The sequence below is a fragment of the Callithrix jacchus genome, chromosome 9, assembly GCF_049354715.1.
Source record: "Callithrix jacchus isolate 240 chromosome 9, calJac240_pri, whole genome shotgun sequence".
NCBI classification, from domain to species: Eukaryota; Metazoa; Chordata; class Mammalia; order Primates; family Cebidae; genus Callithrix; species Callithrix jacchus.
In genome coordinates, this window is record NC_133510.1 from 87,557,858 (window position 1) to 87,585,856 (window position 27,999).

Genomic DNA, 27,999 nt, shown 5'->3' on the forward strand with positions numbered 1-27,999 from the left:
TGTCACTTTTTCAAGAGGGTCCATGACACACAAAAAAGGTATAAATCACAGGAATAGAGGGGAAAGAGTAAATGAAGACTGAAAAATTCTAAAGTTTAATCAATATAAAAATTGGAAATACATTTATTACAAAAGAGGGACTTTTGAAGTTGAAATACTGGCAGTCTTACTGTAAAATCAAAATGGAATATTAAAAAATGGGGATAAATGAATATAATTATGTTTTTCCATACTGGTTAACAACTATAACTTAAAAGTTTAATGTACATATATTAGAACAATTAGTTCTTAAATATAACTTAGAACATTTTAACAATAAACATAATGCTTTCATGATCATAAACTTTAAATAGAAATATGGTACATACCCTTGGGGTAAACATGTGGCGAATTCCATCAACTGAGCCATTTAAAAGGAATGCTCTGATTAAGAAGCATATAAGTACCACATATGGAAACAGAGAACTAAAATATACAATCTGCAAAGAAAGAAAAATAAAAATAAGTGAGATGAAATAACAAATATATGTTTTATAGCTAAGATTGTATACATTATATGTTCTGTTCTGAACTTTGACAGTCACTGCTTCATGCACAGAATTATTAATAAAACTATTAATAACTTCCAAAGCCATCTTTTGAGAGTGGTTTAGGAGTCATCATTCAGTCTTAAGATCCTATTAAAGATATAATTCAAAATTTTAAAAACTTTATCTCCTGTGAAAGAAATCCATAAACTATGTTGTAGCTTGAATAATGTTGATTTCTTATAGTTTGTAAAACAAGGAATATTTAAGACAGAAATGAACAGGACTCACTACCTAATAAATTCCTGCTTTTTTTCGTTCTATGTAGCAATTTAAAGTCCTTTTTCTTTCTTTCTTTATTTCTTTTTCTTTCTCTTTTCTTTCTTTCTTTTTTTCTTTCTTATTTCTTTTTCTTTCTTTTCTTTTTTTTTTTTTTTTTTGGAGGGAGTCTTGTTCTTGTCGCCCAGGCTGGAGTGCAATGGCACTATTTTGGCTCACTGCAACTTCCACCTCCCGGGTTCAAGTGATTCTGCCTCAGCCTCCCAATTTCTTTTTTTTTAACCAAAGTTTCATTGCAATTCTTTAAAGCTTTCATCATAGCATTGTCCCTATGCTGTATCCTCCAGAACCTAATCAATCAAACATAAAGATTTTACTTTCCACTTCAGCAGTTTTCACCATTAAACAGTTCAGCAAATATTTAAAATACAAAAGGAACTGTGCTACTCAGACATTCACTGCCTCCTTGACATCCTCTGAAGGTCTAACAGGTCTCGAAAATGTTTCAGGTCCAGAAAGAAACTTCTGAATTTCCCTCAAAGTTGTTTGCACCCAACTCTATTACAGAAAATGGCCCCACCCTCCATCCCGTTAGTAAAACCAAACATCTAGAAGCTGTTCTGCACTATTCATAATATTCTCCTACCTGAACTTCTGGCTGCCCCTTGGTTTATGTCATACTCTGCTTAAAACACTTGAGGAATTTCCACTGCCATTGGAGTAAAGTGCTGATTCCACCCTCTGGCCTAGAAACCCTTACGCTAGAGTGCTTGCCTGCCTGCCACTTAGGCCCTTGCTATCCTGTGAGTCTACCAAGCTCTGCCAGCCTTGGAGTGCAGAAGCACCCTTCCTTATTTGCACATGACTTGTCCCTCCTTATTATTTTAGTCTCATCTTCATCTTCTCTCTGAGATCTTCCCTAAACACCCAAAATAAGGTAATGCCTTTTACCATCTTCTCTCTTCCATCTGTCCCCTGCCAACCTTCATCGATATTACTTTGGGTTTGTTGTTGTTTAGAGCACTCAGCACTGTTGGAATTTTATTTATGTTTCTGTGTTTATTTTTTATACTCTCTACCAGGATATAAGCTAGTGAGGGTAAGGATCTTTACTGCTTACTACCATGTCCCACACGCCTAACACAATTGCTGGCATCGTAGCTCTATAATATGTATCTGTGGAAGGAAGGAATGGAAGGAGAACAGGAACAGTGGAGAATAAAGTGTCATAGCAGATGATGTGTCAGGGCAGGAAAGAGAGATATCAAGTCCAATAACAACTGCAAACAACATTAATATAAGGCTACACAATAACGGGCACTTTCTCTCTAGTTTTACCCACTTAATAATCATATTTAAACATGTGGCACACCCTAAGAAAAAAATATGGATAAAATGTCAGCATACTTCAAAATCAGTACTTTAAAAACAAATTATATTTTAATTAGTTGTAACAAACATAATTTTTAAATCATTTCTGATTCAATCCTTTGAGTAATCCTTCACTCAAAGTTTTTGACTTTGAAAAAAATCAGAATACTTTCAGATGGATTACTCTTTCTCTTTCTCTCCATCTCTCTCTTTCCTTCCTTCCTTCCTTTCTTCCTTTCTTTCCAGAGTCTCTCTCTGTCACCCAGGCTGGAGTGCCATGGCACTATCTCAGCTCACTGAAACCTCCGCCTCTCGGGTTAAAGTAATTCTCCTGCCTCAGCCTCCTGAGTAGCTGGAATTACAGGCATGTGCTGCCATGACCAGATAATTTTTTGTATTTTTGTAATGGCTGGTTTCACGATGTTACCTAGGCAGGTCTCAAACTCCTGAGCTCAGGCAATCCATCCTCCTCGGCCTCCCAAAGTGTTGGGGGCATGAGCCACTGTGCCCGGCCACTATCATACACTTCCTATGTGCTTCTGTTATTCCACCTAGTATGTTCTAATCATCATTAGAATATGTTGTAATACTGTTGTACAATAACATAATACTAAAAATTTTGCACATTAAGATAAGACTTACAAGAATTTAAGTTTTTCTTCTTGTAAACAATTCACTCATTAAATTATGGGTTCCATGAGGGCAGACTGTGGCCTATTTATCCTTGCATATCCATCAATGTCTAACAAATAGTAGATACTAAAATATAGTGTTCATTGAGAGATTTATAGGAATTTGAGTTTTTCTTCCTGCACACAATTCCTAATAGTGTAAACTCGTCTTTATTCTGCAGTATTTTGAAAATTATATTCTAATTATATATCCAGACATTTCAATTTTTATTTATGAATTCAACAAACATTTAAATTCTTAAGGACACCGAACTGAATTCAATAAGAGTCTAACACAGTTTCCTAAGAAGGAACAAGAACATTTCAATCATACAATATGTAGAAAAATAAGTCAATATTTTAAACAATTAAGTAATGTTAAGAAAGCAACACATCAATTTTATTCCTCTGTGAGTAGGTAAGAAGACAAAGTATTTCATTATTAAATTCCATGATTTAAAAAGATGTGTTTTAGGAGTCAGCATTTTACATAGATATCTGTGTCATTTTTAAACACAAATTATTTACATTCAGTCATATAACTCCAATCTTATGGGACCAAAATGGCCAGTTGCATAATATGATTAAAAAATAGGTTAAATTCAACCTACTGAATGTATTTATACCATCACTTTCTCCTTTCCATGCTTTATGTCTTGTAACCTGAAGTTATTTTATAAATTTGTTTATTGGTTGTTGCCTCTGCCACTAGAATGGAAACTCCATGAGGACAGGCACGTTGTTTGCTGTATTTCCAGACTACATCAGTGTCTAGAACATAGTAAGTGCTTAACAAATATTTGTTCAAAAAATAATAAATGGGTGAATGATTCTTACACATTGTCCAAGAAGTATACATTTTTAAAATTTGAAAATGATACAATGAAACATGTTCCTTTGAGTGATTTTTAAGAACCCCCCTGGGCCTTGACAACTGTTATGCCTGTCAAAGCAAGTACATTAGTAAGAGAGACTATTTTAACATTCAAAAGGTTGTATAAAATATTTTCATTTTACTAAACTGTTAAAAAAATCAAAAACACAAAACATTGTTTTACATATTAAAATGTGTATTATAAACATACCTACAGAATGTATCATTATCTGAAAATTTTGTAGTCTAGTTTTAGCTTTGTCTGTCATGTATTGGTTGTTTAATTCTGGCCAATTTATTTTATTTTTCCTAAGCTTGTCAACTTCGCAGTCATATGGGGATAAAATATGCAAATTATCTAGCCAATAGAAAGAATAAACAAGCTAATGTTTGCATAGTACTTAGCACAGTAGCAGTAACAATAGCAAAGTAATCGGAGTAAAAATTACTATCTTAGAGTTAGAAGAAAACTTAGAGCTTCTCATTTATATCCCCCATCTTTGAGGCAGGCATCCCCTTAATAGATGCTATAACTAGGGCACATGCCACTTCTGTGTGACCTCCTCCAGTGATGCTGAGCTATCTACCATGGAGGCAACCGATTTCATTATTATCAAGTTTGATTATTAAAAGTTCTTTCTGTCTTTGAAGACTAATCACCGTCACAGCCTCCTCCATAATACCTAATATTTGACCATAGGTTTGTTTTCTGTGGCCACACAAAGCAGCCTTATTCTTCTTTTGATTTAACTGTTTGAAGACTTTGATCACAGAGCTGAAATTTCTCATATTAAAGAGGAAAATACAAGAATTCAGTAAAATTCATCATTGCAGATGTGGTCTAACTGAGGTGTGCCTATCTAGCTCAGAAGACAGTGTCCCTATCATACCTCTTTTAATTCATGCAGTTTCCAATTAGCATTTTGGGGTATATGCATACGCATGTGTGATTGTGTGTGTTTTGATTGAGCACATCACCAGCTGATTCATTCTTTTAGCTGCTGAATCATCTAAGTTGTTTTTCCATGTACTAGCTTTAAATGATGTTTCTCTATTCTGTACTTGTGACACTGTTTATTTGGAAGCATTTTTTGTTTGGTAGGTAAACACAAAGCTTAACATTTAATTCCTCATAAAGTCGTTCTTATTATATTTAACTCATTTTTTCAGACTGAGGAATTGTGACAATTTTGGCTTTCACATCTTTGCTCCCATTACCTACAGGTAGCTTTTTCCCCATCAGTGCCTGTTAAATTCTTCAAATATTGCCCAAATGCTAGTCTTTCCCTGAAGCATTCTCATTGAAATAACAAATGTATGTACTAAATAAACTGTATTGCATTTTCAAAAGTTATACCACATGGCATGAGAAAAACAACCCCAAAATGCTGTGACAAGAAAATTATAAATAGTTCTTTAAGTGATGCTAAGACAGAGACTTAAAAGAAACAGAAACAAAACATGGTAGTAAGAGAAGTTGAGTACCAGGGTTTTTGCACTTCTCTGGATGACCACAGTTAGTTTTCTACCAAATGATATTCTATTAGGAATCATATAAATATGGGTAGGTCTTAAGAATCTATTCCTTCTCTTATAATATGGTTCTGATATAGTGGATGACACACGCAATTGAACAAGTTGATTGAAGTTATTTAGTCATACAATACAATTAACATTTGCCAAAGACTTAATAATATTTAGATGTGCTATCAAGTATATTTACAAATTCAAAAGCCAACATAGTATAGAAGTTCCAGCAGGAAGGTAAATGTAAAATCAGCTACAATTTACAAGTTAAAAGTCATTAAATATTTTAATTAAATATAAAGTAACAGGAAGCAAAGATGAATTAGACAGACATCAGCCCTAAAAGATTCCACTAATTGGTGGGAATAGGATAGTGTGAGACGTTAGAGTATTGCAGTGAAGGAACATAGGCTCTAGATTTAGACAGACTTGCATTTGACTCCACATACTAGGACTTAGTAGCCATGAATCTTTGGATAAGTTAACCTAACTTCTCAAATCTGTTTATTTTAAATCTGTAAAATGGTTCTGAAAATGGAAATTACTTCTTAAGAGTTGTTTTTAGAATTAAATGGGATAAAGTATAAAAAGTAGTTACATAGTACCCAAAGCAAAATAAACTTGTAATAAATATTAGCTACTATGATTGTACTTACTCTAATTCTTACCAGAGACGTCTTTATTATCATTTACTACTACTACTGCCATTCCTGCTAGTACATGATGAGGAGTGGTAATAAGTTAGCCTGAAATCAGAGGTATACTTTGAAAATGAAAACAGCACAGCAGTACTGTTAAAGGGCAGAAAGAAGAGCCAACAGTAAATTCTTGCTATGATCCAGCCAAGAGCTGTAGAGAGCTTTAGAATAGTGGCAGTGACAATGAAAACAAAAGTAATATGGATGCAAAATAGTGAATAGCAATTACTTTACTAATGCATCTTTGAAAAATAATAACAAACAAGCTATCTAGAATTCACTTAATGTCTTTTTCAAAAACATCCATTCTAATTTTCAATTTGCCTTAGCAGGAATGATATTTAGTCTTTTACATTACTCTGAATTCCTTGTTGGAATTATCATTAACTACTTAATGATGTTCACAGTTTTAAGAAACACTCCACATTACATTATTTCAAAATGTCTTACACAAGTATTCCTTATAATACCTACAGCAGAGAGAAACAAATGATATCAAACAAACAAAATGAATAAATTACTCATCCTACCACTTTCTCCACCTTCCATAATTTAACTACTTGGTAATCAGAGAACTGAAACATTAGGGTTAATTGAAAAAAGTGGCAAAAAGAAAAGACTTTTAAGTACTAACAAAATTTGAAAGATCTTTTTGAAATAAAGAAAGATTATAATTAACTTTAGATTTCACTATAAAACGCTTACGTTTTTTTATCTTTTTTTTTAATTTAAGCATACTTTTAAAGTATCTGTTTCCACTAATCTTTAATTATCTAGAATGAAGTGTTACGTGTGATTTGCCCACAGAAATTTGTAACAGAATTTGAGAGAGGAATGATACCAGAAATGCTGATTAGCAGAACAGGGAAGGACTCTAACATACTAACTTTTCCAGAAGACTGAATGCCTTTGATCATAGCCAAGCAAACCATGACCCAGGCAGCCAACAAGCAGATGGTCATCTTCCAGTTTAAGCCTCCACTTTCAGAAATGGAACTTGAAATATTCAGTGCTTCCCTGTACCAGTAATAGGTAGTGGCAGAACTTCGTTCACATTCTGGTTCTACAACTGTAGAAAGAAAGGTAACACACAATCATTTCATAATATAAAGAGCAATGAAACAATTTTTTTCCAATAAACCTATAAGTGAGTTTTTAATGCTCTCTAGAAAAGTACTACCATTGTATAGCAGCATGGAAATTCACAATAAACAACCAAAAACTCAACTTTGCAAAAATTTGAAAAACCAACAGAAATGTATCCTGTTGTATTATTTCTTATGCACTTCTGCAGTAAGAATATGTGAATTTCCTATTATTATGTATTTATGTATGTATGTATGTATGTATGTATGTATGTATTTATTTTTGAGACAGAGTTTTGCTCCATTGCCCAGGGTGGAGTGTAATGGGGCTATCTAGACTCACTGAAACCTCTGCCTGCTGAGTTCAAGTGATTCTCCTGCCTCAGCCTTCTGAGTCGCTGGGATTACAGATACATGCCACCACACCCAGCTATTTTTTGAATTTTTAGTAGAGATGTGGTTTTAACATGTTGGCCAGACTGGTCTTGACCTTTGACCTCAGGTGCTCCACCTGCATCAGCCTCCCAAAGTGCTAGGATTACAGGCGCAAGCCACCACACCTGTCCTCTTATCAAAGTAAATTAAACAAATCAGGTTAATCACCACTTCTACCCCTAGAATTGTTGGATTGAATCCCTGGGGAAGCACTGTCAAATATGCTAGATGCTGGCCACCCACCACATATAGGTTTTGAAATAGGGCCAGCCTAAAGTGACATGGGCTATAAATGTAAAAGTTAACTAGATTTCGGAGGACCGACTCAAGATGGCACCGTGAGAACATCACAGGATTGAAGCTCTCGGTGAACGCACGGAGGGTGAGTCAGGGCCGAATTTCCAGATGGATTTTTGTTGCCCACAGAACGGGGAAATTCCCAGGTATAAAAGAGAAGCGGGACGCCAGTGCAGCAGTTTTGACTGGTGCAGCCAGCAGCTGGCACAAAAGCGCAGCAGCGCTCCACAGCGCTCCGCACAAAGCACACTGCTCCGGGTGCCCTGTTTAACCGGCAATCTGAGACTTGAGAGGGCAGAGTGCCATATCCATCTGATTGAACGGGACTTGGACAGTGAGCCAGGCCAGGAGATTTCAGGGAAACAGCGTTTGGGCCAGCACAGTGGGACAAACAAAATGGCGATTCCAAATGCTCCGGGTGGAGAGTTTCACTGCAGGCACAGCTGAACCCAGGATGATGCAGCTCGGTGGGGGAGGGGCAATCCGCCCCTACTGAGGTTACACTCCCATTGCTGATGCAGCCTGCCATTGCCGAGGCAACCCACCACAACAGAGAGACTCCGCCGCAGGGCATAGCCCATGGCAGCAGGGCAGAGACCGCAGCAGCAGGGCAGAGCCTGCAGCAACAGGGCGGACCTCACACAAGCAGGGTGGAGCCTCAGCAGGCAAATAGTGACTAGACTGCCTCCTAGCTGGGCGGGACAGTGCAACGGAAACTCATAAAGAAAGTCCCAACCCCCTGAGACAGAGCACCTGAGAAAAAAAGGGTTTTTTTAATGAGTTCTGCTGCAGCAGAATTAAACATAGCAGCCTAACAGCCCTGAATGAACAATAGAGCTCACAGATCAGCACTTGAGCTCCTATAAAGTACAGACTGTCTCCTCAAACAGCTCCCTGACCCCTCTATATCCAGAAGACTGACATTTGGCAGGCATCATTCTGGGACAAAGATAGCAGAAAAAGAAATTGGTAGGATCCCTCACTGTTCTGCAGCTGCTATAGGTGCACCCCAGACAAGCAGGGCCTGGAGTGGACCTCAGCAGTCATACAGTGGAGGGGCTAGACTGGTAGAAGGAAAACCAAGTAACAGAAATACTTCATCATCAACAATCTGGGTGTCCACTCAGAGACCCAATCGAAAAGTCAGCAACTACTCAGATGACAGATGGATAAATCCACAAAGATGGGAAGAAACCAGTGCAAAAAAAAAGGAAAACACCCGAAACCAGAATACCTCGACTCCTAAAAAGACCAAAACTCCTCACCAGCAAGGGAACAAAGCTGGACGGAGAATGACTGTGATGAAATGACGGAATTAGACTTCAGAAGGTGGATAATGAGAAACTTTTGTGAGCTAAAAGAACATGTTTTAAATCAATGCAAAGAAACTAAGAACCTTGAAAAAAGATTTGAGGTAATGATAACAAGAATGGACACCTTAGAGAGGAATATGAATGAATTAAAGGAGCTGAAAAACACAACACAAGAACTTCACAAAGTATGCACAAGTTTCAACAGCCGAATTGACCAAGTGGAAGAAAGAATATCAGAAGTCGAAGATCAACTCAATGAAATTAAACAAGAAACCAAGATTAGAGAAAAAAGTGCAAAAAGGAATGAGCAAAATCTCCAAGAAATGTGGGACTATGTGAAGAGACCTAACCTACGTTTGATAGGTGTACCAGAAAGTGATAAAGAGAATGAATCCAAGCTGGAAAATACTCTTCAAGATATTATCCCAGAAAATTTCCCCCACCTAGCAAGGCACGCCAACACTCAAATGCAGGAAATACAGAGAACACCACAAAGATATTCCACAAGAAGAGCAACCCCAAGGCACATAATCGTCAGATTCACCAGGGTTGAAATAAAGAAGAAAATACTAAGGGCAGCCAGAGAAAAAAGTCGGGTCACCCACAAAGGGAAGCCCATTAGACTCACAGCAGATCTCTCGGCAGAAACTCTTCAAGCCAGAAGAGAGTGGGGGCCAATATTCAACATCCTTAAAGAAAAGAACTTTCAACCCAGAATTTCATATCCAGCCAAACTGAGTTTCATAAATGAAGGAAAAATAAAATCCTTTGCAAACAAGCAAGTACTCAGAGATTTTGTCACCAGCAGGCCTGCTTTATAAGAGCTCCTGAAAGAGGCACTACACATAGATAGGAAAAACCAGTAGCAGCCATTCCAAAATCACACTAAATGCTAAAGAGCATCAACATAATGAAGAATCTACATCAACTAACGGGCAAAACAGCCAGCTAGCATCAAAATGGCAGTATCAAATTCACACATAACAATATTAAGCCTAAATGTAAATGGACTAAATGCACCAATCAAAAGACACAGACTGACAAATTGGATAAAAAGCCAAAACCCATTGGTGTGCTGTATCCAGGAAACCCATCTCACATGCAAGGATACACAAAGGCTCAAAATAAAGGGGTGTAGGAAGATTTACCAAGCAAATGGAGAGCAGAAAAAAGCTGGAGTTGCAATTCTCATCTCTGATAAAATAGACTTTAAAGCAACAAAGATCAAAAGAGACAAAGAAGGCCATTACATAATGGTAAAAGGATCGATACAACAAGAAGAGCTAACGATCCTAAACATATATGGACCCTATACAGGAGCACCCAGATACATAAGGCAAGTTCTTAATGACTTACAAAGAGACATAAACTCACACACAATAATAGTGGGAGACTTTAACACTCCACTGTCAATATTAGACAGATCAACCAGACAGAAAGTCAACAAGGATATCCAGGGCTTGAACTCAGACCTGGAGCAAGCAAACGTGATAGACATTTACAGAACTCTCCACCCCAAATCCACAGAATATACATTCTTCTCAGCACCACATCACACCTAATCTAAAATTGACCACATAATTGGAAGTAAAGCACACCTCAGCAAATGCAAAACAACTGAAATCATAACAAACAGTCTCTCAGACCATAGTGCAATCAAGTTAGAACTCAGAATTCAGAAAGCAACCCAGAACCACACAGCTTCATGGAAACTGAACAACTGGCTCTTGAATATTGACTGGATAAACAATGAAATGAAGGCAGAAATAAAGAAGTTCTTCAAAACCAATGAGGACGAAGACACAACGTGCCAGAATCTCTGGGACACATTTAAAGCAGTCTCTAGAGGAAAATATATAGCAATAAGTGCCCATATGAGGAGAATGGAGAGATCCAAAATTGACACCCTATTGTCAAAATTGAAAGACCTAGAAGAGCAAGATCAAAAAAACTCAAAACCCAGCAGAAGACAAGAAATAACTAAGATCAGAGCTGAACTGAAGGAGATAGAGACACGAAAAACCCTTCAAAAAATCAATAAATCCAAGAGCTGGTTTTTTGAAAAGATCAACAAAATAGACAGACCACTAGCCAGATTGATTAAAAAGAAAAGAGAGAACAACCAAATAGATGCAATAAAAAATGACAAAGGGGAAATCACCACAGGTTCCACAGAAATTCAAACCATCATCAGAGAATATTACAAGCAACTCTATGCACATAAACTAGTAAACCTGGAAGAAATGGATAAATTCCTGGACACCTGTGTCCTCCCAAGCCTAAACCAGGAGGAAGCTGAAACTATGAATAGACCAATAACAAGGGCAGAAGTCGAGGCAGCAATTAAGAGCCTATCACACAAAAAAAAGCCCAGGTCCTGATGGGTTCACAGCCCAATTCTACCAGACACACAAAGAGGAGCTAATACCATTCCTTCTGAAACTATTCCAAATAATCCAAAAAGAGGGAATCCTTCCCAAATCATTTTATGAGACCAACATCATCCTGATACCAAAACCCGGCAGAGACCCAACAAGAAAAGAAAACTTCAGGCCAATATCCATGATTAACATAGATGCAAAAATCTTCAATAAAATATTGGCAAGCCGATTGCAACAGCAAATCAAAAAACTTATCCATCATGATCCCAGGGATGCAAGGCTGGTTCAACATACGCAAGTCTGTAAATGTAATTCACCACATAAACAGAACCAAAAACAAAAAACACATGATTATCTAAACTGATGCAGAGAAGGCATTCGACAAAATTCAACAGCCCTTTATGCTAAAAACCCTCAATAAACTTGGTATCGATGGAACTTATCTCAAAGTAATAAAAGCTATTTACAACAAACCAACAGCCAATATCATACTGAATGGGCAAAAACTGGAAACATTCCCTTTGATATCCGGCACTAGACAAGGATGCCCTCTTTCACCACTCCTATTCAATATAGTACTGGAAGTTCTAGCCAGAGCAATCAGGCAAGAAAAAGAAATAAAGGGTATTCAAATAGGAATGGTGGAAGCCAAATTGTCTCTATTTGCAGACAACATAATAGTATATCTAGAAGACCCCATCGTCTCAGCCCAAAAACTCCTGAAACTGATAAGCAACTTCAGCAAAGTCTCAGGATATAAAATCAATGTGCAAAAATCACAAGCTTTCCTCTACACCAATAACAGCCTTAAAGACAGCCAAATCAAGAATGAACTGCCATTCACAATTGCTACAAAAAGAATAAAATACCTAGGAATACAACTCACAAAAAAATTTAAGGAACCTCTTCAAGGAAAACTACAAACCACTGCTCAACGAAATAAGAGAGGACACAAACAGATGGAGAAACATTCCATGTTCATGGTTAGGAAGAATCAATTTCGTAAAAATGGCCATAGTGCCCAAAGTAATTTACAGAATCAATGCTATCCCCATCAAGCTACCATCGACTTTCTTCACAGAACTGGAAAAAACCATCATGAACTCATATGGAACCAAAAGAGAGCCTGCATAGCCAAGTCAAGTCTAAGCAACAAGAACACAGCGGGGGGCATCACACTACCAGATTTCAAACTGTACTACAAGGCTACAGTAATCAAAACAGCATGGTACTAGTACCAAAACAGAGATATAGACCAATGGAACAGAACAGAGGCATCAGAGGCAACACAACATATCTACAACCATACAATCTTTGATAAACCTGACAAAAAAAAGTAATGGGGAAAGGATTCCCTGTTTAATACATGGTGTTGGGAAAACTGGCTAGCCATGTGCAGAAAGCAGAAACTGGACTTCTTCCTGACACCTTACACTAAAATTAACTCCAGGTGGATTAAAGACTTAAACTTAAGACTTGGCACCATAAAAACCCTAGAAGAAAATCTAGGCAAAACCATCTAGGACATAGGAGTAGGCAAGGACTTCATAAACAAAACACCAAAAGCATTGGCAACAAAAGCCAAAATAGACAAATGGGACCTAATCAAATTCCACAGCTTCTGCACGGCAAAAGAAACAGTCACTAGAGTGAATCGGCAACCAACAGAATGGGAAAAAATTTTTGCAGTTTACCCATCTGACAAAGAGCTGATATCCACAATTTACAAAAAACTCAAGCATATTTACAGGCAAAAAACAAACAAGCCCATTCAAAAATGGGCAAAGGAGATGAACAGACACTTTACAAAAGAAGACATATATGAGGCCAACAATCATATGAAAAAATGCTCATCATCACTGGTCATTAGGGAGATGCAAATCAAAACCACATTGAGATACCATCTCATGCCAGTTAGAATGGTGATCATTAAAAAATCTGGAGACAACAGATGCTGGAGAGGATGTGGAGAAAAAGGAACAGTTTTACACTGTTGGTGGGAGTGTAAATTAGTTCAACCATTGTGGAAGACAGTGTGGTGATTCCTCAAGGCCTTAGAAATAGAAATTCCATTTGACCCAGCAATCCCATTACTGGGTATATATCCAAAGGACTATAAATCGTTGTATTATAAGGACACATTCACATGAATGTTCATTGCAGCACTGTTTACAATAGCAAAGACCTGGAACCAACCCAAATGCCCATTGATGATAGACTGGACTGGGAAATGTGGCACATATACACCATGGAATATTATGCAGCAATCAGAAATGATGAGTTTGTGTCGTTTGTAGGGACATGGATGAACCTGGAGAACATCATTCTCAGCAAACTGACACAAGAACAGAAAATGAAATACCGCATATTCTCACTCATAGGCGGGTGATGAAAAATGAGAACACATGGACACAGGGAGGGGAGTACTAAACACTGGGGTGTATTGGGGGAAAAGGGGAGGGCCAGCTGGGGAGGGGGAGGTGGGGAGGGATAGTTTGGGGAGAAATGCCAAATGTGGGTGAAGAGGAGAAAGGAAGCAAAACACACTGCCATGTGTGTACCTATGCAACTGTCTGGCATGTTCTGTACATGTACCCCAAAACCTATAATGCAATAAAAAAATTTAGAAAAAAGGTAACTAGATTTCAGACGTAGTATAAGAAAATTATTGTAAATTATATTAACATTTAATTATTTGTTGAACTGATAATATTTGTATATATTAGATTAAGCGAAGTATTTCATCTATTTATTTTTACTTTCTTTAAGTGTGATTACTTGAAAAATACAAACTAGACCTATACATATACAGTATCTGTTTACTAGACATCATTGCTATAGGTGACTCCTCTTTTTAATATTTATGTTATATTATGGTATTTAAAAAATGTTGGGAAAAGTATGAAACAACAGAACCAAAGACATAAAAGCAATTATTTCCATTCAAAGCAACTATTTAAAATTCTTCTTACTGTCCCCTTTGTGTTAGCTTTAATGAAAATGTAAGGCATCAATCAGGGCATACAAAATAAAGATTATCAAAGTTAATAAGTGAAGACTTATAATATTTTACCCTAATATCATAGTGCCGAGTAAAATAACTTCGAAAAAGCTAGAAAAATTAGATGGTGTGAAAAGTCTCTCTCTCAAGAGTATGTCAATCCTGAAAGTGAGAAAAATCTGTTATAATGATAATTTTGACTGATGTGTCCATATTACTTTTAAAAAAGAAAAAAATCTTGAAAGCTTGTGCCTTTGACACTCTTATAATCTTTAAATACCAAAACACTATATTGTACATATCTTACAAGTGTGTGAAGCATTTTTCACTAAAGGACACTGATCCCAAGGTAGAGGTTGCTGAAAAGACTGAGAAAAATAAAACAAACTCCAGCCAATGATGACGTTGTAGTAGAGAGCCACAAAATAGCACACCTGCAAAAGAAAATAATGAGATTCCATTAAACCGCTCATGCCTCTTCCCTTAAAACAATGAGATCAAACGTATAAAATTCTATTTAACATTTTTTAAATCCTCTTCATTTCATTTTTTATTTTGAATACATATCTTTTCTAAAAAGTTAATGTCTTTCTCAAGACTTAGAATAGGCATTAACAACACTGAACTATATCAATATTTATAGCTTGTTTTGTGTGTTAGTTCATATGCCAGTAATGTTTTCTAAAATGCTGTAAGAGTTATTTATTAACACACACTCTGAAGTTTCATTTATAATTTCAAAACCTGTAAATATTATAGCATACACGACACCAGGAAACTTACTACGCAACTTGCAAATCCAATCCCGCCCAGTTTAGGGCTTATATAATTCCATACACCAATGCTGCCTCGCCGAATTCTTTGACCCACAGAGAGTTCCAGGAAAAAAAGGGGAATACCTATTACCATAAGTAGTATTAAATATGGTAAAAGATATGCACCTAAAGAGACAAGAACAAAAAAATAGATTATATTTTCAATAGTCACAGTAGAAAATACACTAATTCAGTTTATCTCATTAAAGATATTTGAATTACTATATAGTGTAATTATAGAGAACTCTGAAGAAGACACAATTACATTACTTTGCATTTTCTAGATTCTGAAACTTGAATTTGATTGCTACAAAGAGTTTATGATTAAAAAATAATTAGGATAAAAGTAAGGCTATTAATAGTTTTAGTTTAATTTTATTTAAAGAGTAAAACAGTTTCATTTTTCATAAAAATAATCATTTAAAATTCATTCTTTTCTGGGGCAGGTCTCACAAACTCCTATAAATCTTATTCACACAATGTTTATAAACTCATTTATTAAAATTTATACAAGCTTATTGAAATAATACATTCTAAATCCAAAAAGTTTCAGTGAATGAGATTTTATAGCATTAAAGCTGACTTTTTTCCCCAAATAAAATAACATCATAGAAGAAGAAATGTGTGCTTAGACTGAAAAAAAAAACAGCAAAATAACTTCTACCAGAGACAAATGTAATTTTTCCCATAAATACCACATAAAAGAATAACACAAATAGTTTTTTGTTTTCCAAAATTATCAGAGAAGGTGGTGAGAGTCATTAAGAAATTGACACATTTAATATCTATTGTAAAAATGCATATACTATTATCCTTTTAATAAAGTTTCCATATTTCAAAAAGTAACTATTTTTAAGTTAAATCACAAATTAAGACATATGACTATGACCAGTGATTTTAAAAGGTACCTGAATCGTTTGACAATGTTAATACTAGATTCTATTAACTAAATTAAAAAGATAAAAGATAAATGTAAAACCTTCACTCATTTCTTTGCTTCTTTCCTTCTTTTTTTTTTTGTTTTTTTTTTCTGGAGACAGAGTCTTAGTCTGTCACCCAGGCTGAAGTACAGTGGTGTGGTCACTGTTCACTGCAGCCTCAAACTCCCCTGCTCAAGGGATCTTCCCACTTCAGCCTGCAGAGCTCATTCCTACATGTGGCTACATATGCAAATTATTATTTAATAACCTCTGAGCTAGACTTTTTACATTCCAATTTCTAATTGCAGTTTTGTCCAACTAGATACTGTTAAATGTAAATGTCATAATCAATGGTAACTAACTCCTATTTTGTACAAAGAGGCTCTTATTATACATTTCCTGCACATTTATCATATGTTTAATGGCACTGAATAGATTTTGGAATCTATTCAAATTGCCTTAATGAAATGTTTAGTGGAATACAAATATTTAGTGAATAACTGTGTTCAGTTGAACCAGTAAAATAATGGATGTTTTTCAAATTATTTATCTCAGCATCTATATATCTCTGTCATAGTCTTTCATATTTACTTGATTCTAACAAAATTATACAATGTAAAACATGGATGCATGAACTTAGGAAACAAAATTCTAATTTTAAAATGATTAGCAACATTCAGGAACTGCTGACCTGAATATTGTTCCCAAAGACTGAAAGTGAATTTTCACACCTGTATTAAATCTTAAATTATGAATGGATTGTTTATATGTATGTTAATGAGTAAGAAAAAAGAGAGACAGAAAATATGACTTGACTCATTGGGGATCTTTTTTCAGTTATGTGTGCATGACATACTGTTGGATCCTTAGACTTTTCTTCTATCTCAAATTCCTCTACAGAAAACAGAATGAAAATTCCTTAAAGACCTAAAAATAGACCAACATTTGATCCAGCAAGCCCACTCCTGAATATCTACCCAAAGGGAAAGAAGTCATTATATGAAAAAGATACTTGAGGCTGGGCACGGTGGCTCATGCCTGTAATCTCAGCACTTTTGTTGCTGAGGCTGGCAGATCACTTGAGCTCAGGAGCTCAAGACGAGCCTTGGCAACATGGTAAGATCCCAGTCTCAACTTTAAAAAACACAAAAAAATAGCTGGTCCCCACTACTCAGGAGGCTGAGGTGGGAAGATTGACATTTGAGCCTGGGGAGGGGCAGAGGTTGCAGTGAGGTGACATTGCACCACTACGCTCCAGTCTGGGTGACAGAGAACTTGTCTCAAAAAAAAAAGGAAGTAAAAAAACAAAACAAAAAAACAGAAACAAACACTTACACGCATATGTTTATAGATGTGGAACCAACCTAAGTCCCCATCAACTAATGAGTGGATAAAGAAACTGCAGAATACTACTCAGTCATAAAAGGTACAAGATAATGACTTTCCTATTAACTTGAATGGAGCTGGAGGCCATTATTCTACATGAAGTAACTTAGAAGTAGAAAACCAAAAACTTTATGTTCTCACCTATAAGTGGGAGCTAGGCTATAAGTATGCAAAGGCATACAGTATGATGTAATGGACTTTAGAGATTCAGAAGGGACAGATTAAAATGGAGGATAGAGTTTTAAAAATACCTATTATTTACAATACATGCTACTTGGGTGAGGAGCGTGTTAAAATCTCTGAATTCACCACTATATAATTCGTTCATGCAACAAAAATCCACTTGTACACAAAAACTTATTGAAATATATTTTTTAAGCATGGCACCTTGGCATGCCAAGTACCTTGAACTAAGGGAGATTGGAAGGACCTCAGAAGCCAAGACTTCCTTGCCTCTTCTTTTATTCCTTCTCCCACTCCTTTTTTGTCCCTGAAACAAGTCGTAGAAACAAGAATTCTTTTCCCCCAGGATGGGCCATAGAAACTAGAATGCCTCTTCCTCAAAGCAAGCCCCAACACCTAGAAATGTCATTTTCTCCCTTCTCCCTTGAAGATCCTCATTCCAGAGGGGTCCTATTTCATATCCAGGAGGAAGGAATGCTACTCCAGAGGCCAGAAAGAATCTGAACAGACAGGACTTGCTGTGCTTTCTTCTGTTAGTCTATTCTCATTAGATCATACCATTTTATCCAATCACATTTCTACATGACTGCCTATTCTTCACATATTCTAAGTATAAAAACTGACAGTTTTCCCTTAGTCTTTGTGTCTTCCTTTCTGAAGGTTTTCATGTCATGTAAGACTATGATTAAATAAATGTGTTATGCTTTAAATATATATATTTGAACATTTACTATTTACCAGCCACATTTCTAAGCACATTACATGTACCCTTCTCCTTACAAGAATCCTTGGAGATAGATACCATTATTAACCCTATATTACAGAGTGGGAACTAAGCCTGAGCAAATGAGGTAGCCTGTGAAAGATCACATGGCTAATGTGAAAAATAACCAGGCTTCAAACAGTCAAATTTACTTCAAAACCTGATCTGGAAGCCTCTATGCTATACCACCTATTACGCTTAAACGTTGTGCTTTAAAAGGATAATATCATTAGGTAAATACACTTATATTGACTCTAATACCTTTTTTCTATTATTCAGAAAGTGCTTAAATGATTCATGAATACGATTTTTATAGCCTGAGGCCGAGGACTATCTTCTGGTTGCTTAGTCAGAAGATATTCCTCCAACAGCTAGAAGACCCAATACTATACTGTATGTTGAGTACAATTTTTGGTACTATAATAACCATTCTGAAATGAAAAATCAATTTGTATTTTATAGTATGTACAGTACTACTTTCTCGTATTTCCATTTTGAAGAAAATAAATAATACTAGAAAAGATATTTTGACTTTTTTAACATACGGAAATAAGAAGGAGGAGCCATTTTTGCTAAGAACCAATTACTAAATATAAAGTCTTTTAGCATTCTCAACCAAAATAGAAGTTGTACTAAGTGGAAGTCAATCTGACTTTTCAACCAAATCAGCCATCCTTCTTAACAGTGTGGCCAATAAAATTTACAAGGTCAAAAAGTCTCAAAACCAGAATTTATCTTCTGCTTGCCTTGGCAAATGGAATGATGTGTGAGAACAAAAAGCAGGATAGTACATAGTTGCTTACAGCTGATTTGATAAATAATTCATATGTGACATTACCAGCTAGCCAAGGAGCTTTTCAGTATAGGGATGCATAGTGCATCACTGACTCTATTTATCAATCTTTATCTCTCAAGCAGATTTGCCAAATGGGCAAACCTTTTTCCAAACCTTTTGTTTTGTGCCTGTTTGTATTAAATGAAAAATATCTTAAACATATTTTGTCACCATAACATCTTAGTGTTTCATGTTTCAGTGGCCAACAAAAAATTTACATATGCATGGATTATATTGTTTGATGTAGGGTTTGTAGATTACAACTAAATTAAAAATAAACCATATTTTTATCCAGTCAATAAAACTATCACAAACTAGAATCAAATACCAAAATATTATTTATATACTTTGTGCCCTGAAATGCATGACTTATGGAATATCTCATTTTCAGCCACACTTATTTTAACAGCATATACATAGACATAAATAATATCTCATATATATAGATAATAACATTTTAACCCAATGTTAGTTAAATTCAGTTTGATTTTGGTGTACTATAAAACTATCATCATATATGAGCAATTTTCTCCTTTGTAAAGTTTTTTCCATAGACTTCTAAGATAATTTTTGCTAAGTAAGCCTTTATAATTACATTCACAAATGCAAATATTAATAGCAAGAATATCAATGATGTTATAGATAATTTTGTTTAAAATTAAAGTTGCTAATTCTTTAAAATTTTCTTTGAAACTGAACATTGTCCCAAAATATCATAGAACTGGAAATGAAATATATAAAATGCCTAAGGATGAAGAATGTCTAGCATTATATTATCTGTTTATATTCTTTCTACTGGGATCTAAATGTTCTCATCAGCATTTGACAATCATAATTATTCTTGATTACATATCTTTTTTATTTTTTGAAGAGTGAGGCAATTTAAAATTAAGAAGTAAAAAATCATGGAGAGAAAATTCTCTGTTTTCCTTCACCAGTATTGTCATCTATCAGAAGCTTTAGGTTATTCTTCAAAGGGAATAACTGACAGGCATAAATGATGCAATATTTGTTAGAAAAGTTCCAGTCAGTAATTCAGAGATGTTTATAGCTTCCAGAGAAAGAATCTGAGAATGTGTTACCCTTAAGGAATCCCTGAGTATTCACAGCAAGCCCATCTGCTCCTATGGAAACCTAATCCAAAAACATATCTGGGCTCACTTCTCACAAAGAAGTTTCCCTAGTTTTACAACGGAATTGAAAGTTTCAAAAATAATGAGACTACAGCAATAATAGGAGCTATTTGAGACACCCAGTTGCAGTTTACTACAGTAATTTATCACTTAAAAAAATAACTTACCGCCCCCATTCTTCTGACATAGGTATGGAAATCGCCACACATTTCCTAAACCTACGGAAAATCCAACTTGGGCCAGGATGTACTGTAGTTTACTGTTCCAAGCTGGTCTTTCATCTTCGACTTCAGATCCTTCTTCGACATCTGTATCTTTCTCTTCTTGGCCATCAACAATTAATTCGCTTGTCTTAAAAGCATCCTCAGCTGAGTCTTCATTGGAAAGAAGGTCTTTGACAGACTCAGTAACATCATCATCTAATTCTCTTTTTACCACCTTGCTGTTTTTAGGCATTGGAAAGTATAGGAAGTATTATCAAAGAAAAAACAAAAAACTCCTTTATGGCAAATATGTTAATTCTGTTTTTTGAAACAATGTTACTTGATATGACGACCAAGAAGGTACCAAATAAATCCTTGATTCCAGGTGATAAAGCCTTATGGATTCTGAATCCGTATGTCCAATATTCTGTAGGTATCTGTAAAATTATAAGTTGAAATATGACCGTATTTGATTATGAAAAATATTTAAAATACCAAATTATTCTTTTTTGTTCATTTTTATTATAGAAAATCTTTCTACAGAGTATAAAACATATAATTGTCTTTAGCTTTTCAGAGCTTAATATTCTTGTAAGTATAAGAATTGCAAAGCACATATGAGCTTCAAATACAATCTTCTTAGCTAACTTCCTCCTTCTTGCAAAACTCTCAGATATACTCCAATGCATAATGAATATCTGTTCATTAGTAACTAAACTTTTATGACTCTTTTTCTTAATTCTTTCTATTTTCCTCCCCAACTAAAGCAGATAGATCTTTTCCTATATATCCCTGATTTTGTTCCTTGTAGAATTGTATACCCAATTGCATAACAACTCTGTAAATTTGTTTTATATACAACCTCTTCTGTTCAAATATTCATTATTTACTCATTTGATATTAATTGTTCTTTTTACAAAATTTAATCTAGTTTATTTTAATTTTGGAGACAGGGTCTCTCTCTGTGACCCGGGCTGGAGTGCCATGGCACAATCAGAACTCACTGCAGCCTGTACCTTACCCAGAGATCCTCTTGCCTCAGTCCCACAAGTAGCTACAGGTGTGTACTACCACACCCAGCTAATTTTAGTTTTCCTTTTTTTTTTTTTTTTTTTTTGTATAGATGAGGTCTCACTATGTTGCCCAGGCAGGTCTCGAACTTACAAGCTCAAGCTAGATCCTGCCTTGGCCTCCCAAAGTGCTGGGATTATATTGCATAAGCCATCACACCCAATCCATTTGAATTTATTGTGATTGGGCTTTATGTGATACAATAATCAATGAAATGTACAGAGCATGTTTTTAAGGATCTTATATTTAATAGAAAGAAAGGTATATCAAATAGCAATACGTAATGAAGAAATTAAATGACCCAACATCATTACAACAGAAAAGATCAGGAATGTTGAATAAAATGGAGTGAGGTCATACCTAAACATAAGGAAAAGTATAAATGAGATGAGAAATGGTAAAAATGTACATTATGTATGTGATCAGTCTCTTAACAGCTCAAGAAAAACACTGCAAACACGTTGGGACTTTTTTTCCCTTTTCCTATTTGTATGTTACATCTCCTATCCTTCTCCCCACTCAGACACAGACCAAGTAAGTATACAACACATGTCTACAGACCAGCGACACTGTCTGTGTTAAAAGTGAATAAACATGTGAGTTTTCAAAGCTGGATCAGGAAGCTTCCGAAATGGTAGCCCAAGAACTCTGCCCTTTATTTCTGGAACAAAATAGAATTTCTTAAGAGAACTGCTTTTAGATTTACATTAAAAGTCAAAGAAAACAGCTTTCATATTTCAATCTATAATCTTAGTGAGAAAGACAGAATATTGGATATCCCAATAGAAAGAAAAATTTTTAACTTACTATGTAACTAATTTGTTGCCTTTAGGCTGTGATGATGTTTAGTTGTTTCTAACATTAAAATACATACCCTAAGAGCAAACACTTCTCATTTAGGATTTGGCGACAATTAAGAGAAAACTGTTTAGAAAATTGTGAAAGAGATGCATTCCCAAAATATTTTCAGTGATAGACACATCTCTAGAATAGGTGAAAAACTTCCCACAGTGATTATTTTAAACTGATGAAAACAGATAGTACACTTGATCTTAGTGAAAAGGCTGAGAAGCGATCACAGTGACTAAAGAGACCAACAAGGTTTTGATATGAAAATAATTCAGGAGATTTGGGGTTGTGTCTGTTTAATTTATATTATTTTTCCCCACAAGTCAATAAATATTAGTTGAATACGTTAATAAATATAGCCATTGAAAAACTGAAATAAGTAAATTTTCTAGATAGTATTCACTGGAAGAAAACAACCTGATATATAAAAAATTGTGATTTGTAAGACATGAATTATCCAGAAAAAAAAGGTTTACATTTATTAAACTAAAGATAAAATTTGTTGGCATAGTAACAAGTGACATACAGATAAGAGCGTGGATTTTCATCTGACAAATTTGGAGTTGTGTTCTAGCATTACAACTTATTAGTTGTGTAAAAGCTGGTAGCTATGTCTCTCTTAACTCAGTTCCCACAATAAACATTGATTTCTTCTTCCATTTGCTTTTTCCATACAGATAGAAAAGGAGTATATCCAATCTTAGAGATATTATTATAGTAAAAACACTCAACATTTTATAAAGAAAAAAATTTTTAAATAGTGTTAACCATGAATCTCCCCCCAAACTTTTAAAGAAACTACTATATTACTTCTATACATTTCTATTCTTTGCAGAAAAAATACACAAAAATATCAAAATAAAAGGTAATACCTTTGGCTACTACTGTATGTTTTTTGCATACCAAGTCACCAATCTTCACCAATTTACGTAAGATATCCTTCGGCAAAGTTTACACTTAAAAATTCTGATCAGACTACCTGAAGTTCATATTTTCTGTTTTGAAAAAATCAGCATCTAATGTAGACAAATTGTAAGTGCAATGTTATAAATACTTTGAATATATATAAATATACTATAGATATTGTATAATAACAACCCTAGCCAAACTTTATATAATATTTATTAAAAAGGGAGTTAAAATGGGCATTTGCATGCATTAAGAACTCCTTTCTAATACGAGCAAAGAAAATAATGAATACTTAACGATATTATAAATAAAATAAGCTTTCTTTTCTTATTGTCTTATTTTTCTTACTGTCTCCCACTTCTTGGTCTGTCTGGGGTGGCTGTAGGAATACAGGGGAAGTATTGTAATTAACATTAAAATGTTCACAGTAACATATAAGTCTAGGAGAAAGTAAGTCATTGCCTTGAGAATGACTTGGTTTATCTTACCTTCATATGATCAATGTTTAAACTTGTTGGTTAAATGAATGAATGAACTAAAATATTTGAAGAGTAAGATCATATAACTAAACAAGTATTTTACACTATTAGATGTTTTCATTTTTGTTTGTAGTTTAACCCCAAGACCATGAACTCATTGAACATAAGAATTCACTTCTTGGGCACACGTTTCACAGAGCCAAAAGTAAATAAATAAATTTAGTTTCTGAAGAGATTAAAACTAAATAAAGCGACAACAATTTGGAAGCCAGATCAATTTCAAATGTTTAAGACATTTTTATAAATTCCAAAACGCTGCCTAAAAACCTTCGTCTATAAATGTAGTCCATAAACACAGACTAAAAACATAATAGCAAGAGAGGTTGACAATTGCCGAAAATACTCTACCTGGGAATAGAAGAAGTGAACAGAAATGTCCAGGAAGAGAGATAGAGTGGTAAATTATCAGTGCTTGATAGGTTATATGGGCAGTAGTAGAATCAGTTTCAAGTAACAGCACAGCCTCTGCCAAGTTAGCAGCATTCATTCTTGTGACAGAGAATCAACTGAGGAACAAACTATCACCCACTACACTTCATCTGCACCGAAGAATTGTAATACTTGTCCTCATCATTATTTGGTAAAAGCCTCCTATCTTCAACTGCACAATAGAGCAGGAGACAACAATATTGCTCCTGAGCCAAATATAACCCACCATCTGTATTTTGTAAATAAAATTGTATTGGCATATATCCATGTCCATAGATTTACATATTACTGCAGCTGATTTTGCGCTACAACAATGGAGTTATTGTTAGGGACCTTAAAGCCTAACATGTTTACTAACTCTTTACTGAAAACATTTGCCAATCTGTCTTTCAGAGAACAAATCTAAGTTGAAAATGTGATTTTTGCACATTGATTTTGTATCCTGAGACTTTGCTGAAGTTGCTCATCATCTTGAGATTTTGAGCTGAGATGATGGAGTTTTCTAAATATACAATCATGTAATCTGCAAATAGAGACAATTTGACCTCCTCTTTTCCTAATTAGATATCCTTTATTTCTTTCCCTTGTCTGATTACCCTGGCCAGAACAACCAATACTATGTTGAATAGGATTGGTGAGAGAGGGCATCCTTGTCTTGTGCCAGTTTTCAAAGGAAATGCTACCAGTTTTTGCCTATTCAGTATGATATTGGCTGTATGTCTGTCATATACAGATCTTATTATTTTGAGGTATGCTCCAGAAATACTTAGTTTATTGAGTTTTTAGCTTGAGGGCGTGTTGAATTTTGTCGAAGTCCTTTTGTGCATCTATTAAGATAATCATGTAGTTTTTATCATTAGTTCTGTTTATATGATGGATTACATTTATCAACTTGCGTATGTTGAACCAGCCGTGCATCCCAGGGATGAAGCTGACTTAATCGTAGTGGATAAGGTTTTTGATGTGCTGTTGGATTCAGTTTGCCAGTATTTTATTGAAATCTTTCGCATTGATGTTCATCAAGGATATTGGCCTGAAATTTTCCTTTTTTTTGTTGTTTCTCTGCCAGGTTTTGGTATCAGGCTGATGCTGACCTCATGAAACAAGTTAGGGAGGATTCCCTCCTTTTGTATTATTTGGAATAGCATCAGAAGGAAAGGTACCAACTCCTCTTTGTACCTCCAGTAGAATTTGGCTGTGAATCCATCTGGTCCTGGTCTTTTTTGGTTGGTAGGCTATTAATTACTGCCTCAATTTCAGAACTTGTTATTGGTCTATTTAGAGATTGGACTTCTTCCTGGTTTAGTCATGGGATGGTGTATGTGTCCAGCAATTTATCTATTTCTTCTAGATTTTCTAGTTTATTTCCACAGAGGTGTTTATAGAATTCTCTGATGGTAGTTTGTTTTTCTGTGGGATCAGCGGTGATATCCCCGTTATCATTTTTTTACCATGTTTATTTGAGTTTTTTCTCTTTTCTTCTTAATTAGTCTGGCTTGCGACCTATTTTGTTAATCTTTTCAAAAATCCACCTCCTGGATTCACTGATTTTTTGAAGGGTTTTTCCTGTCTCTGTCTCCTTCAGTTCTGCTCTGATCTTAGTTATTTCTTATCATCTACCAGCTTTTGAATTTGTTTGCTCTTGCTTCTTTAGTTCAGTTCATTGTGACGTTAGGGTGTTGATTTTAGATCTTTCCATCTTTCTCTTGCAGGTATTTAGTGCAACCAACAAACATATGAAAAAAAAGTTCATCATTATTGGTCATTAAAGAAATGCAAATCAAAACCACAATGAGATATCATCTCATGCAAAGTAGAAAGGCAATCATTAAAAAGTCAGGAAACAACAGATGCTGGAGAGGATGTGGAGAAAGCAGAACACTTTTATACTGTTGATGGGAGTGTAAATTAGTTCAACCATTGTGGAAGACAGTGTGACAATTCCTCAAGAATCTAGAACTAGAAATACCATTTGACTCAGTAATCCCAATGCTGGGCATATACCCAAAGGATTGTAAATCATTCTATTATAAAGACACATGCACATGTATGTTTATTGTGGCACTGTTCACAACAGCAAAGACTTGGAACCAACCTAAATTCCCATCAATGATAGACTGGATAAAGAAAATGTGGCACATATACACCATGGAATACTATTCAGTTATAAAAAAAGGATGAGTTCACATCCTTTGCAGGGACGTGGATGAAGCTGGAAACCATCACCTTCTACAAACTAACACAAGAACAGAAAAAGAAAACCAAACACCACATGTTCTCACTCATAGGTGGGAGTTGAACAATGAGAACACATGGACGCAGGGAAGGGAACATCACACACTGGGGCCTATTGGGGGGTTAGCGGGGTAGGTGAGGGATAGCATTAAGAGAAATATCTAATGTAGATGACTAGTTAATGGGTGCAGCAAACCACCATGGCACATGTATACCTATGTAACAAAACTGCATGTTCTGCCCATGTACCCCAGAACTTAAAGTATAATAATAATAAAAAAAATGGAGCTCACCAGCTCACTCTATTTGTATGTCACTACTTTCCATGCCAAAAAAATATTCCAATATAAAACGTTTCCTATTCAAAATGAGTAGCTTCAAATAATGAAAAATGCATGTATGAAAATGGAGAGCTAGAGGTGATAGTGGAAAGAGGAAGAAACATAAGCAAAAGACATATACAGAATATAAATATATACCCAGAAACAATGTGCTTCAGAGTTACAAAAAGATCATTTATTCAAAACATATCTCATGGAATTGAACATAAAGATTAACTGAAGGAAAAAGGTAAGTGGATGAACACAAGAAATGGGAGAATTCATCATAGGATTAGAAATCACAGTAGAAACAACTGAAGGCTGGACATGGTGGCTCATGCCTATAATCCCAGCACTTTGGGAGGCCGAGGCAGGTGGATCACTTGAGACCAGGAGCTCAAGACCAGCCTCGCCAGTATGGTGAAACTCTCTCTCTACTAAAAAAAAAAATACAAAAATTAGCTGGGTGTGGTGGTGGGTGTCTGTAATCCCAGCTTGTAATCCCAGCTATTCAGGTGGCTGAAGCATGAGAATTATTTGAACCCAGGAGACACAGGTTGCAGGGAGAGTTTTTAGAGATCAAGCCATTGCATTTCAGCCTGGGTGACAGAGCAATACTCTGTCTCAAAAAATAATAATAATAAATAAACAAAAAGAAAAAAAAACAATGAAAACTATAGCTGAGACTCAGAGGACAGATGTAAAGAAAATTCACAGAAAGGAAATGAAAAGTTATAAATATCTTAATGTAATTTAGAAGAAAGCTAATGGAAACAGAAGTCAGCTAAAGGTAATCCAACAAACTTATAACTGGTATAGCGAAACACAATAATAGAATTAATAAAACACAGAATACTTAAAGAAAAGCAGAGATTTTGCTTTTTAAATCTCTCTATATATTTGCAAATAATAATAACAATACAGAAGAGTAAACACTGATAAATTACTAA

The 27,999-nt window shown here is 35.2% G+C and overlaps 1 protein-coding gene and 1 pseudogene across 1 annotated transcript in view; both read right to left on the reverse strand.

The window, feature by feature from the left end:
• SLC6A15 (solute carrier family 6 member 15) overlaps positions 1 to 27,999 on the reverse strand; it is a 59,736-nt gene that overhangs the window by 16,054 nt on the left and 15,683 nt on the right. Inside the window, exons 2-6 of the mRNA XM_035257153.3 lie at positions 20,662 to 21,134; positions 15,243 to 15,400; positions 14,767 to 14,893; positions 6,835 to 7,016; positions 369 to 479 (exon numbers count right to left, since the gene is read on the reverse strand). Of these exons, the coding sequence (XP_035113044.1) occupies positions 369 to 479; positions 6,835 to 7,016; positions 14,767 to 14,893; positions 15,243 to 15,400; positions 20,662 to 20,950 (867 nt within the window). The 5' untranslated portion in view covers positions 20,951 to 21,134. The remainder of the gene's footprint in view (positions 1 to 368; positions 480 to 6,834; positions 7,017 to 14,766; positions 14,894 to 15,242; positions 15,401 to 20,661; positions 21,135 to 27,999) is intronic.
• Positions 22,691 to 22,844, reverse strand: LOC118144753 (U2 spliceosomal RNA; annotated as a pseudogene).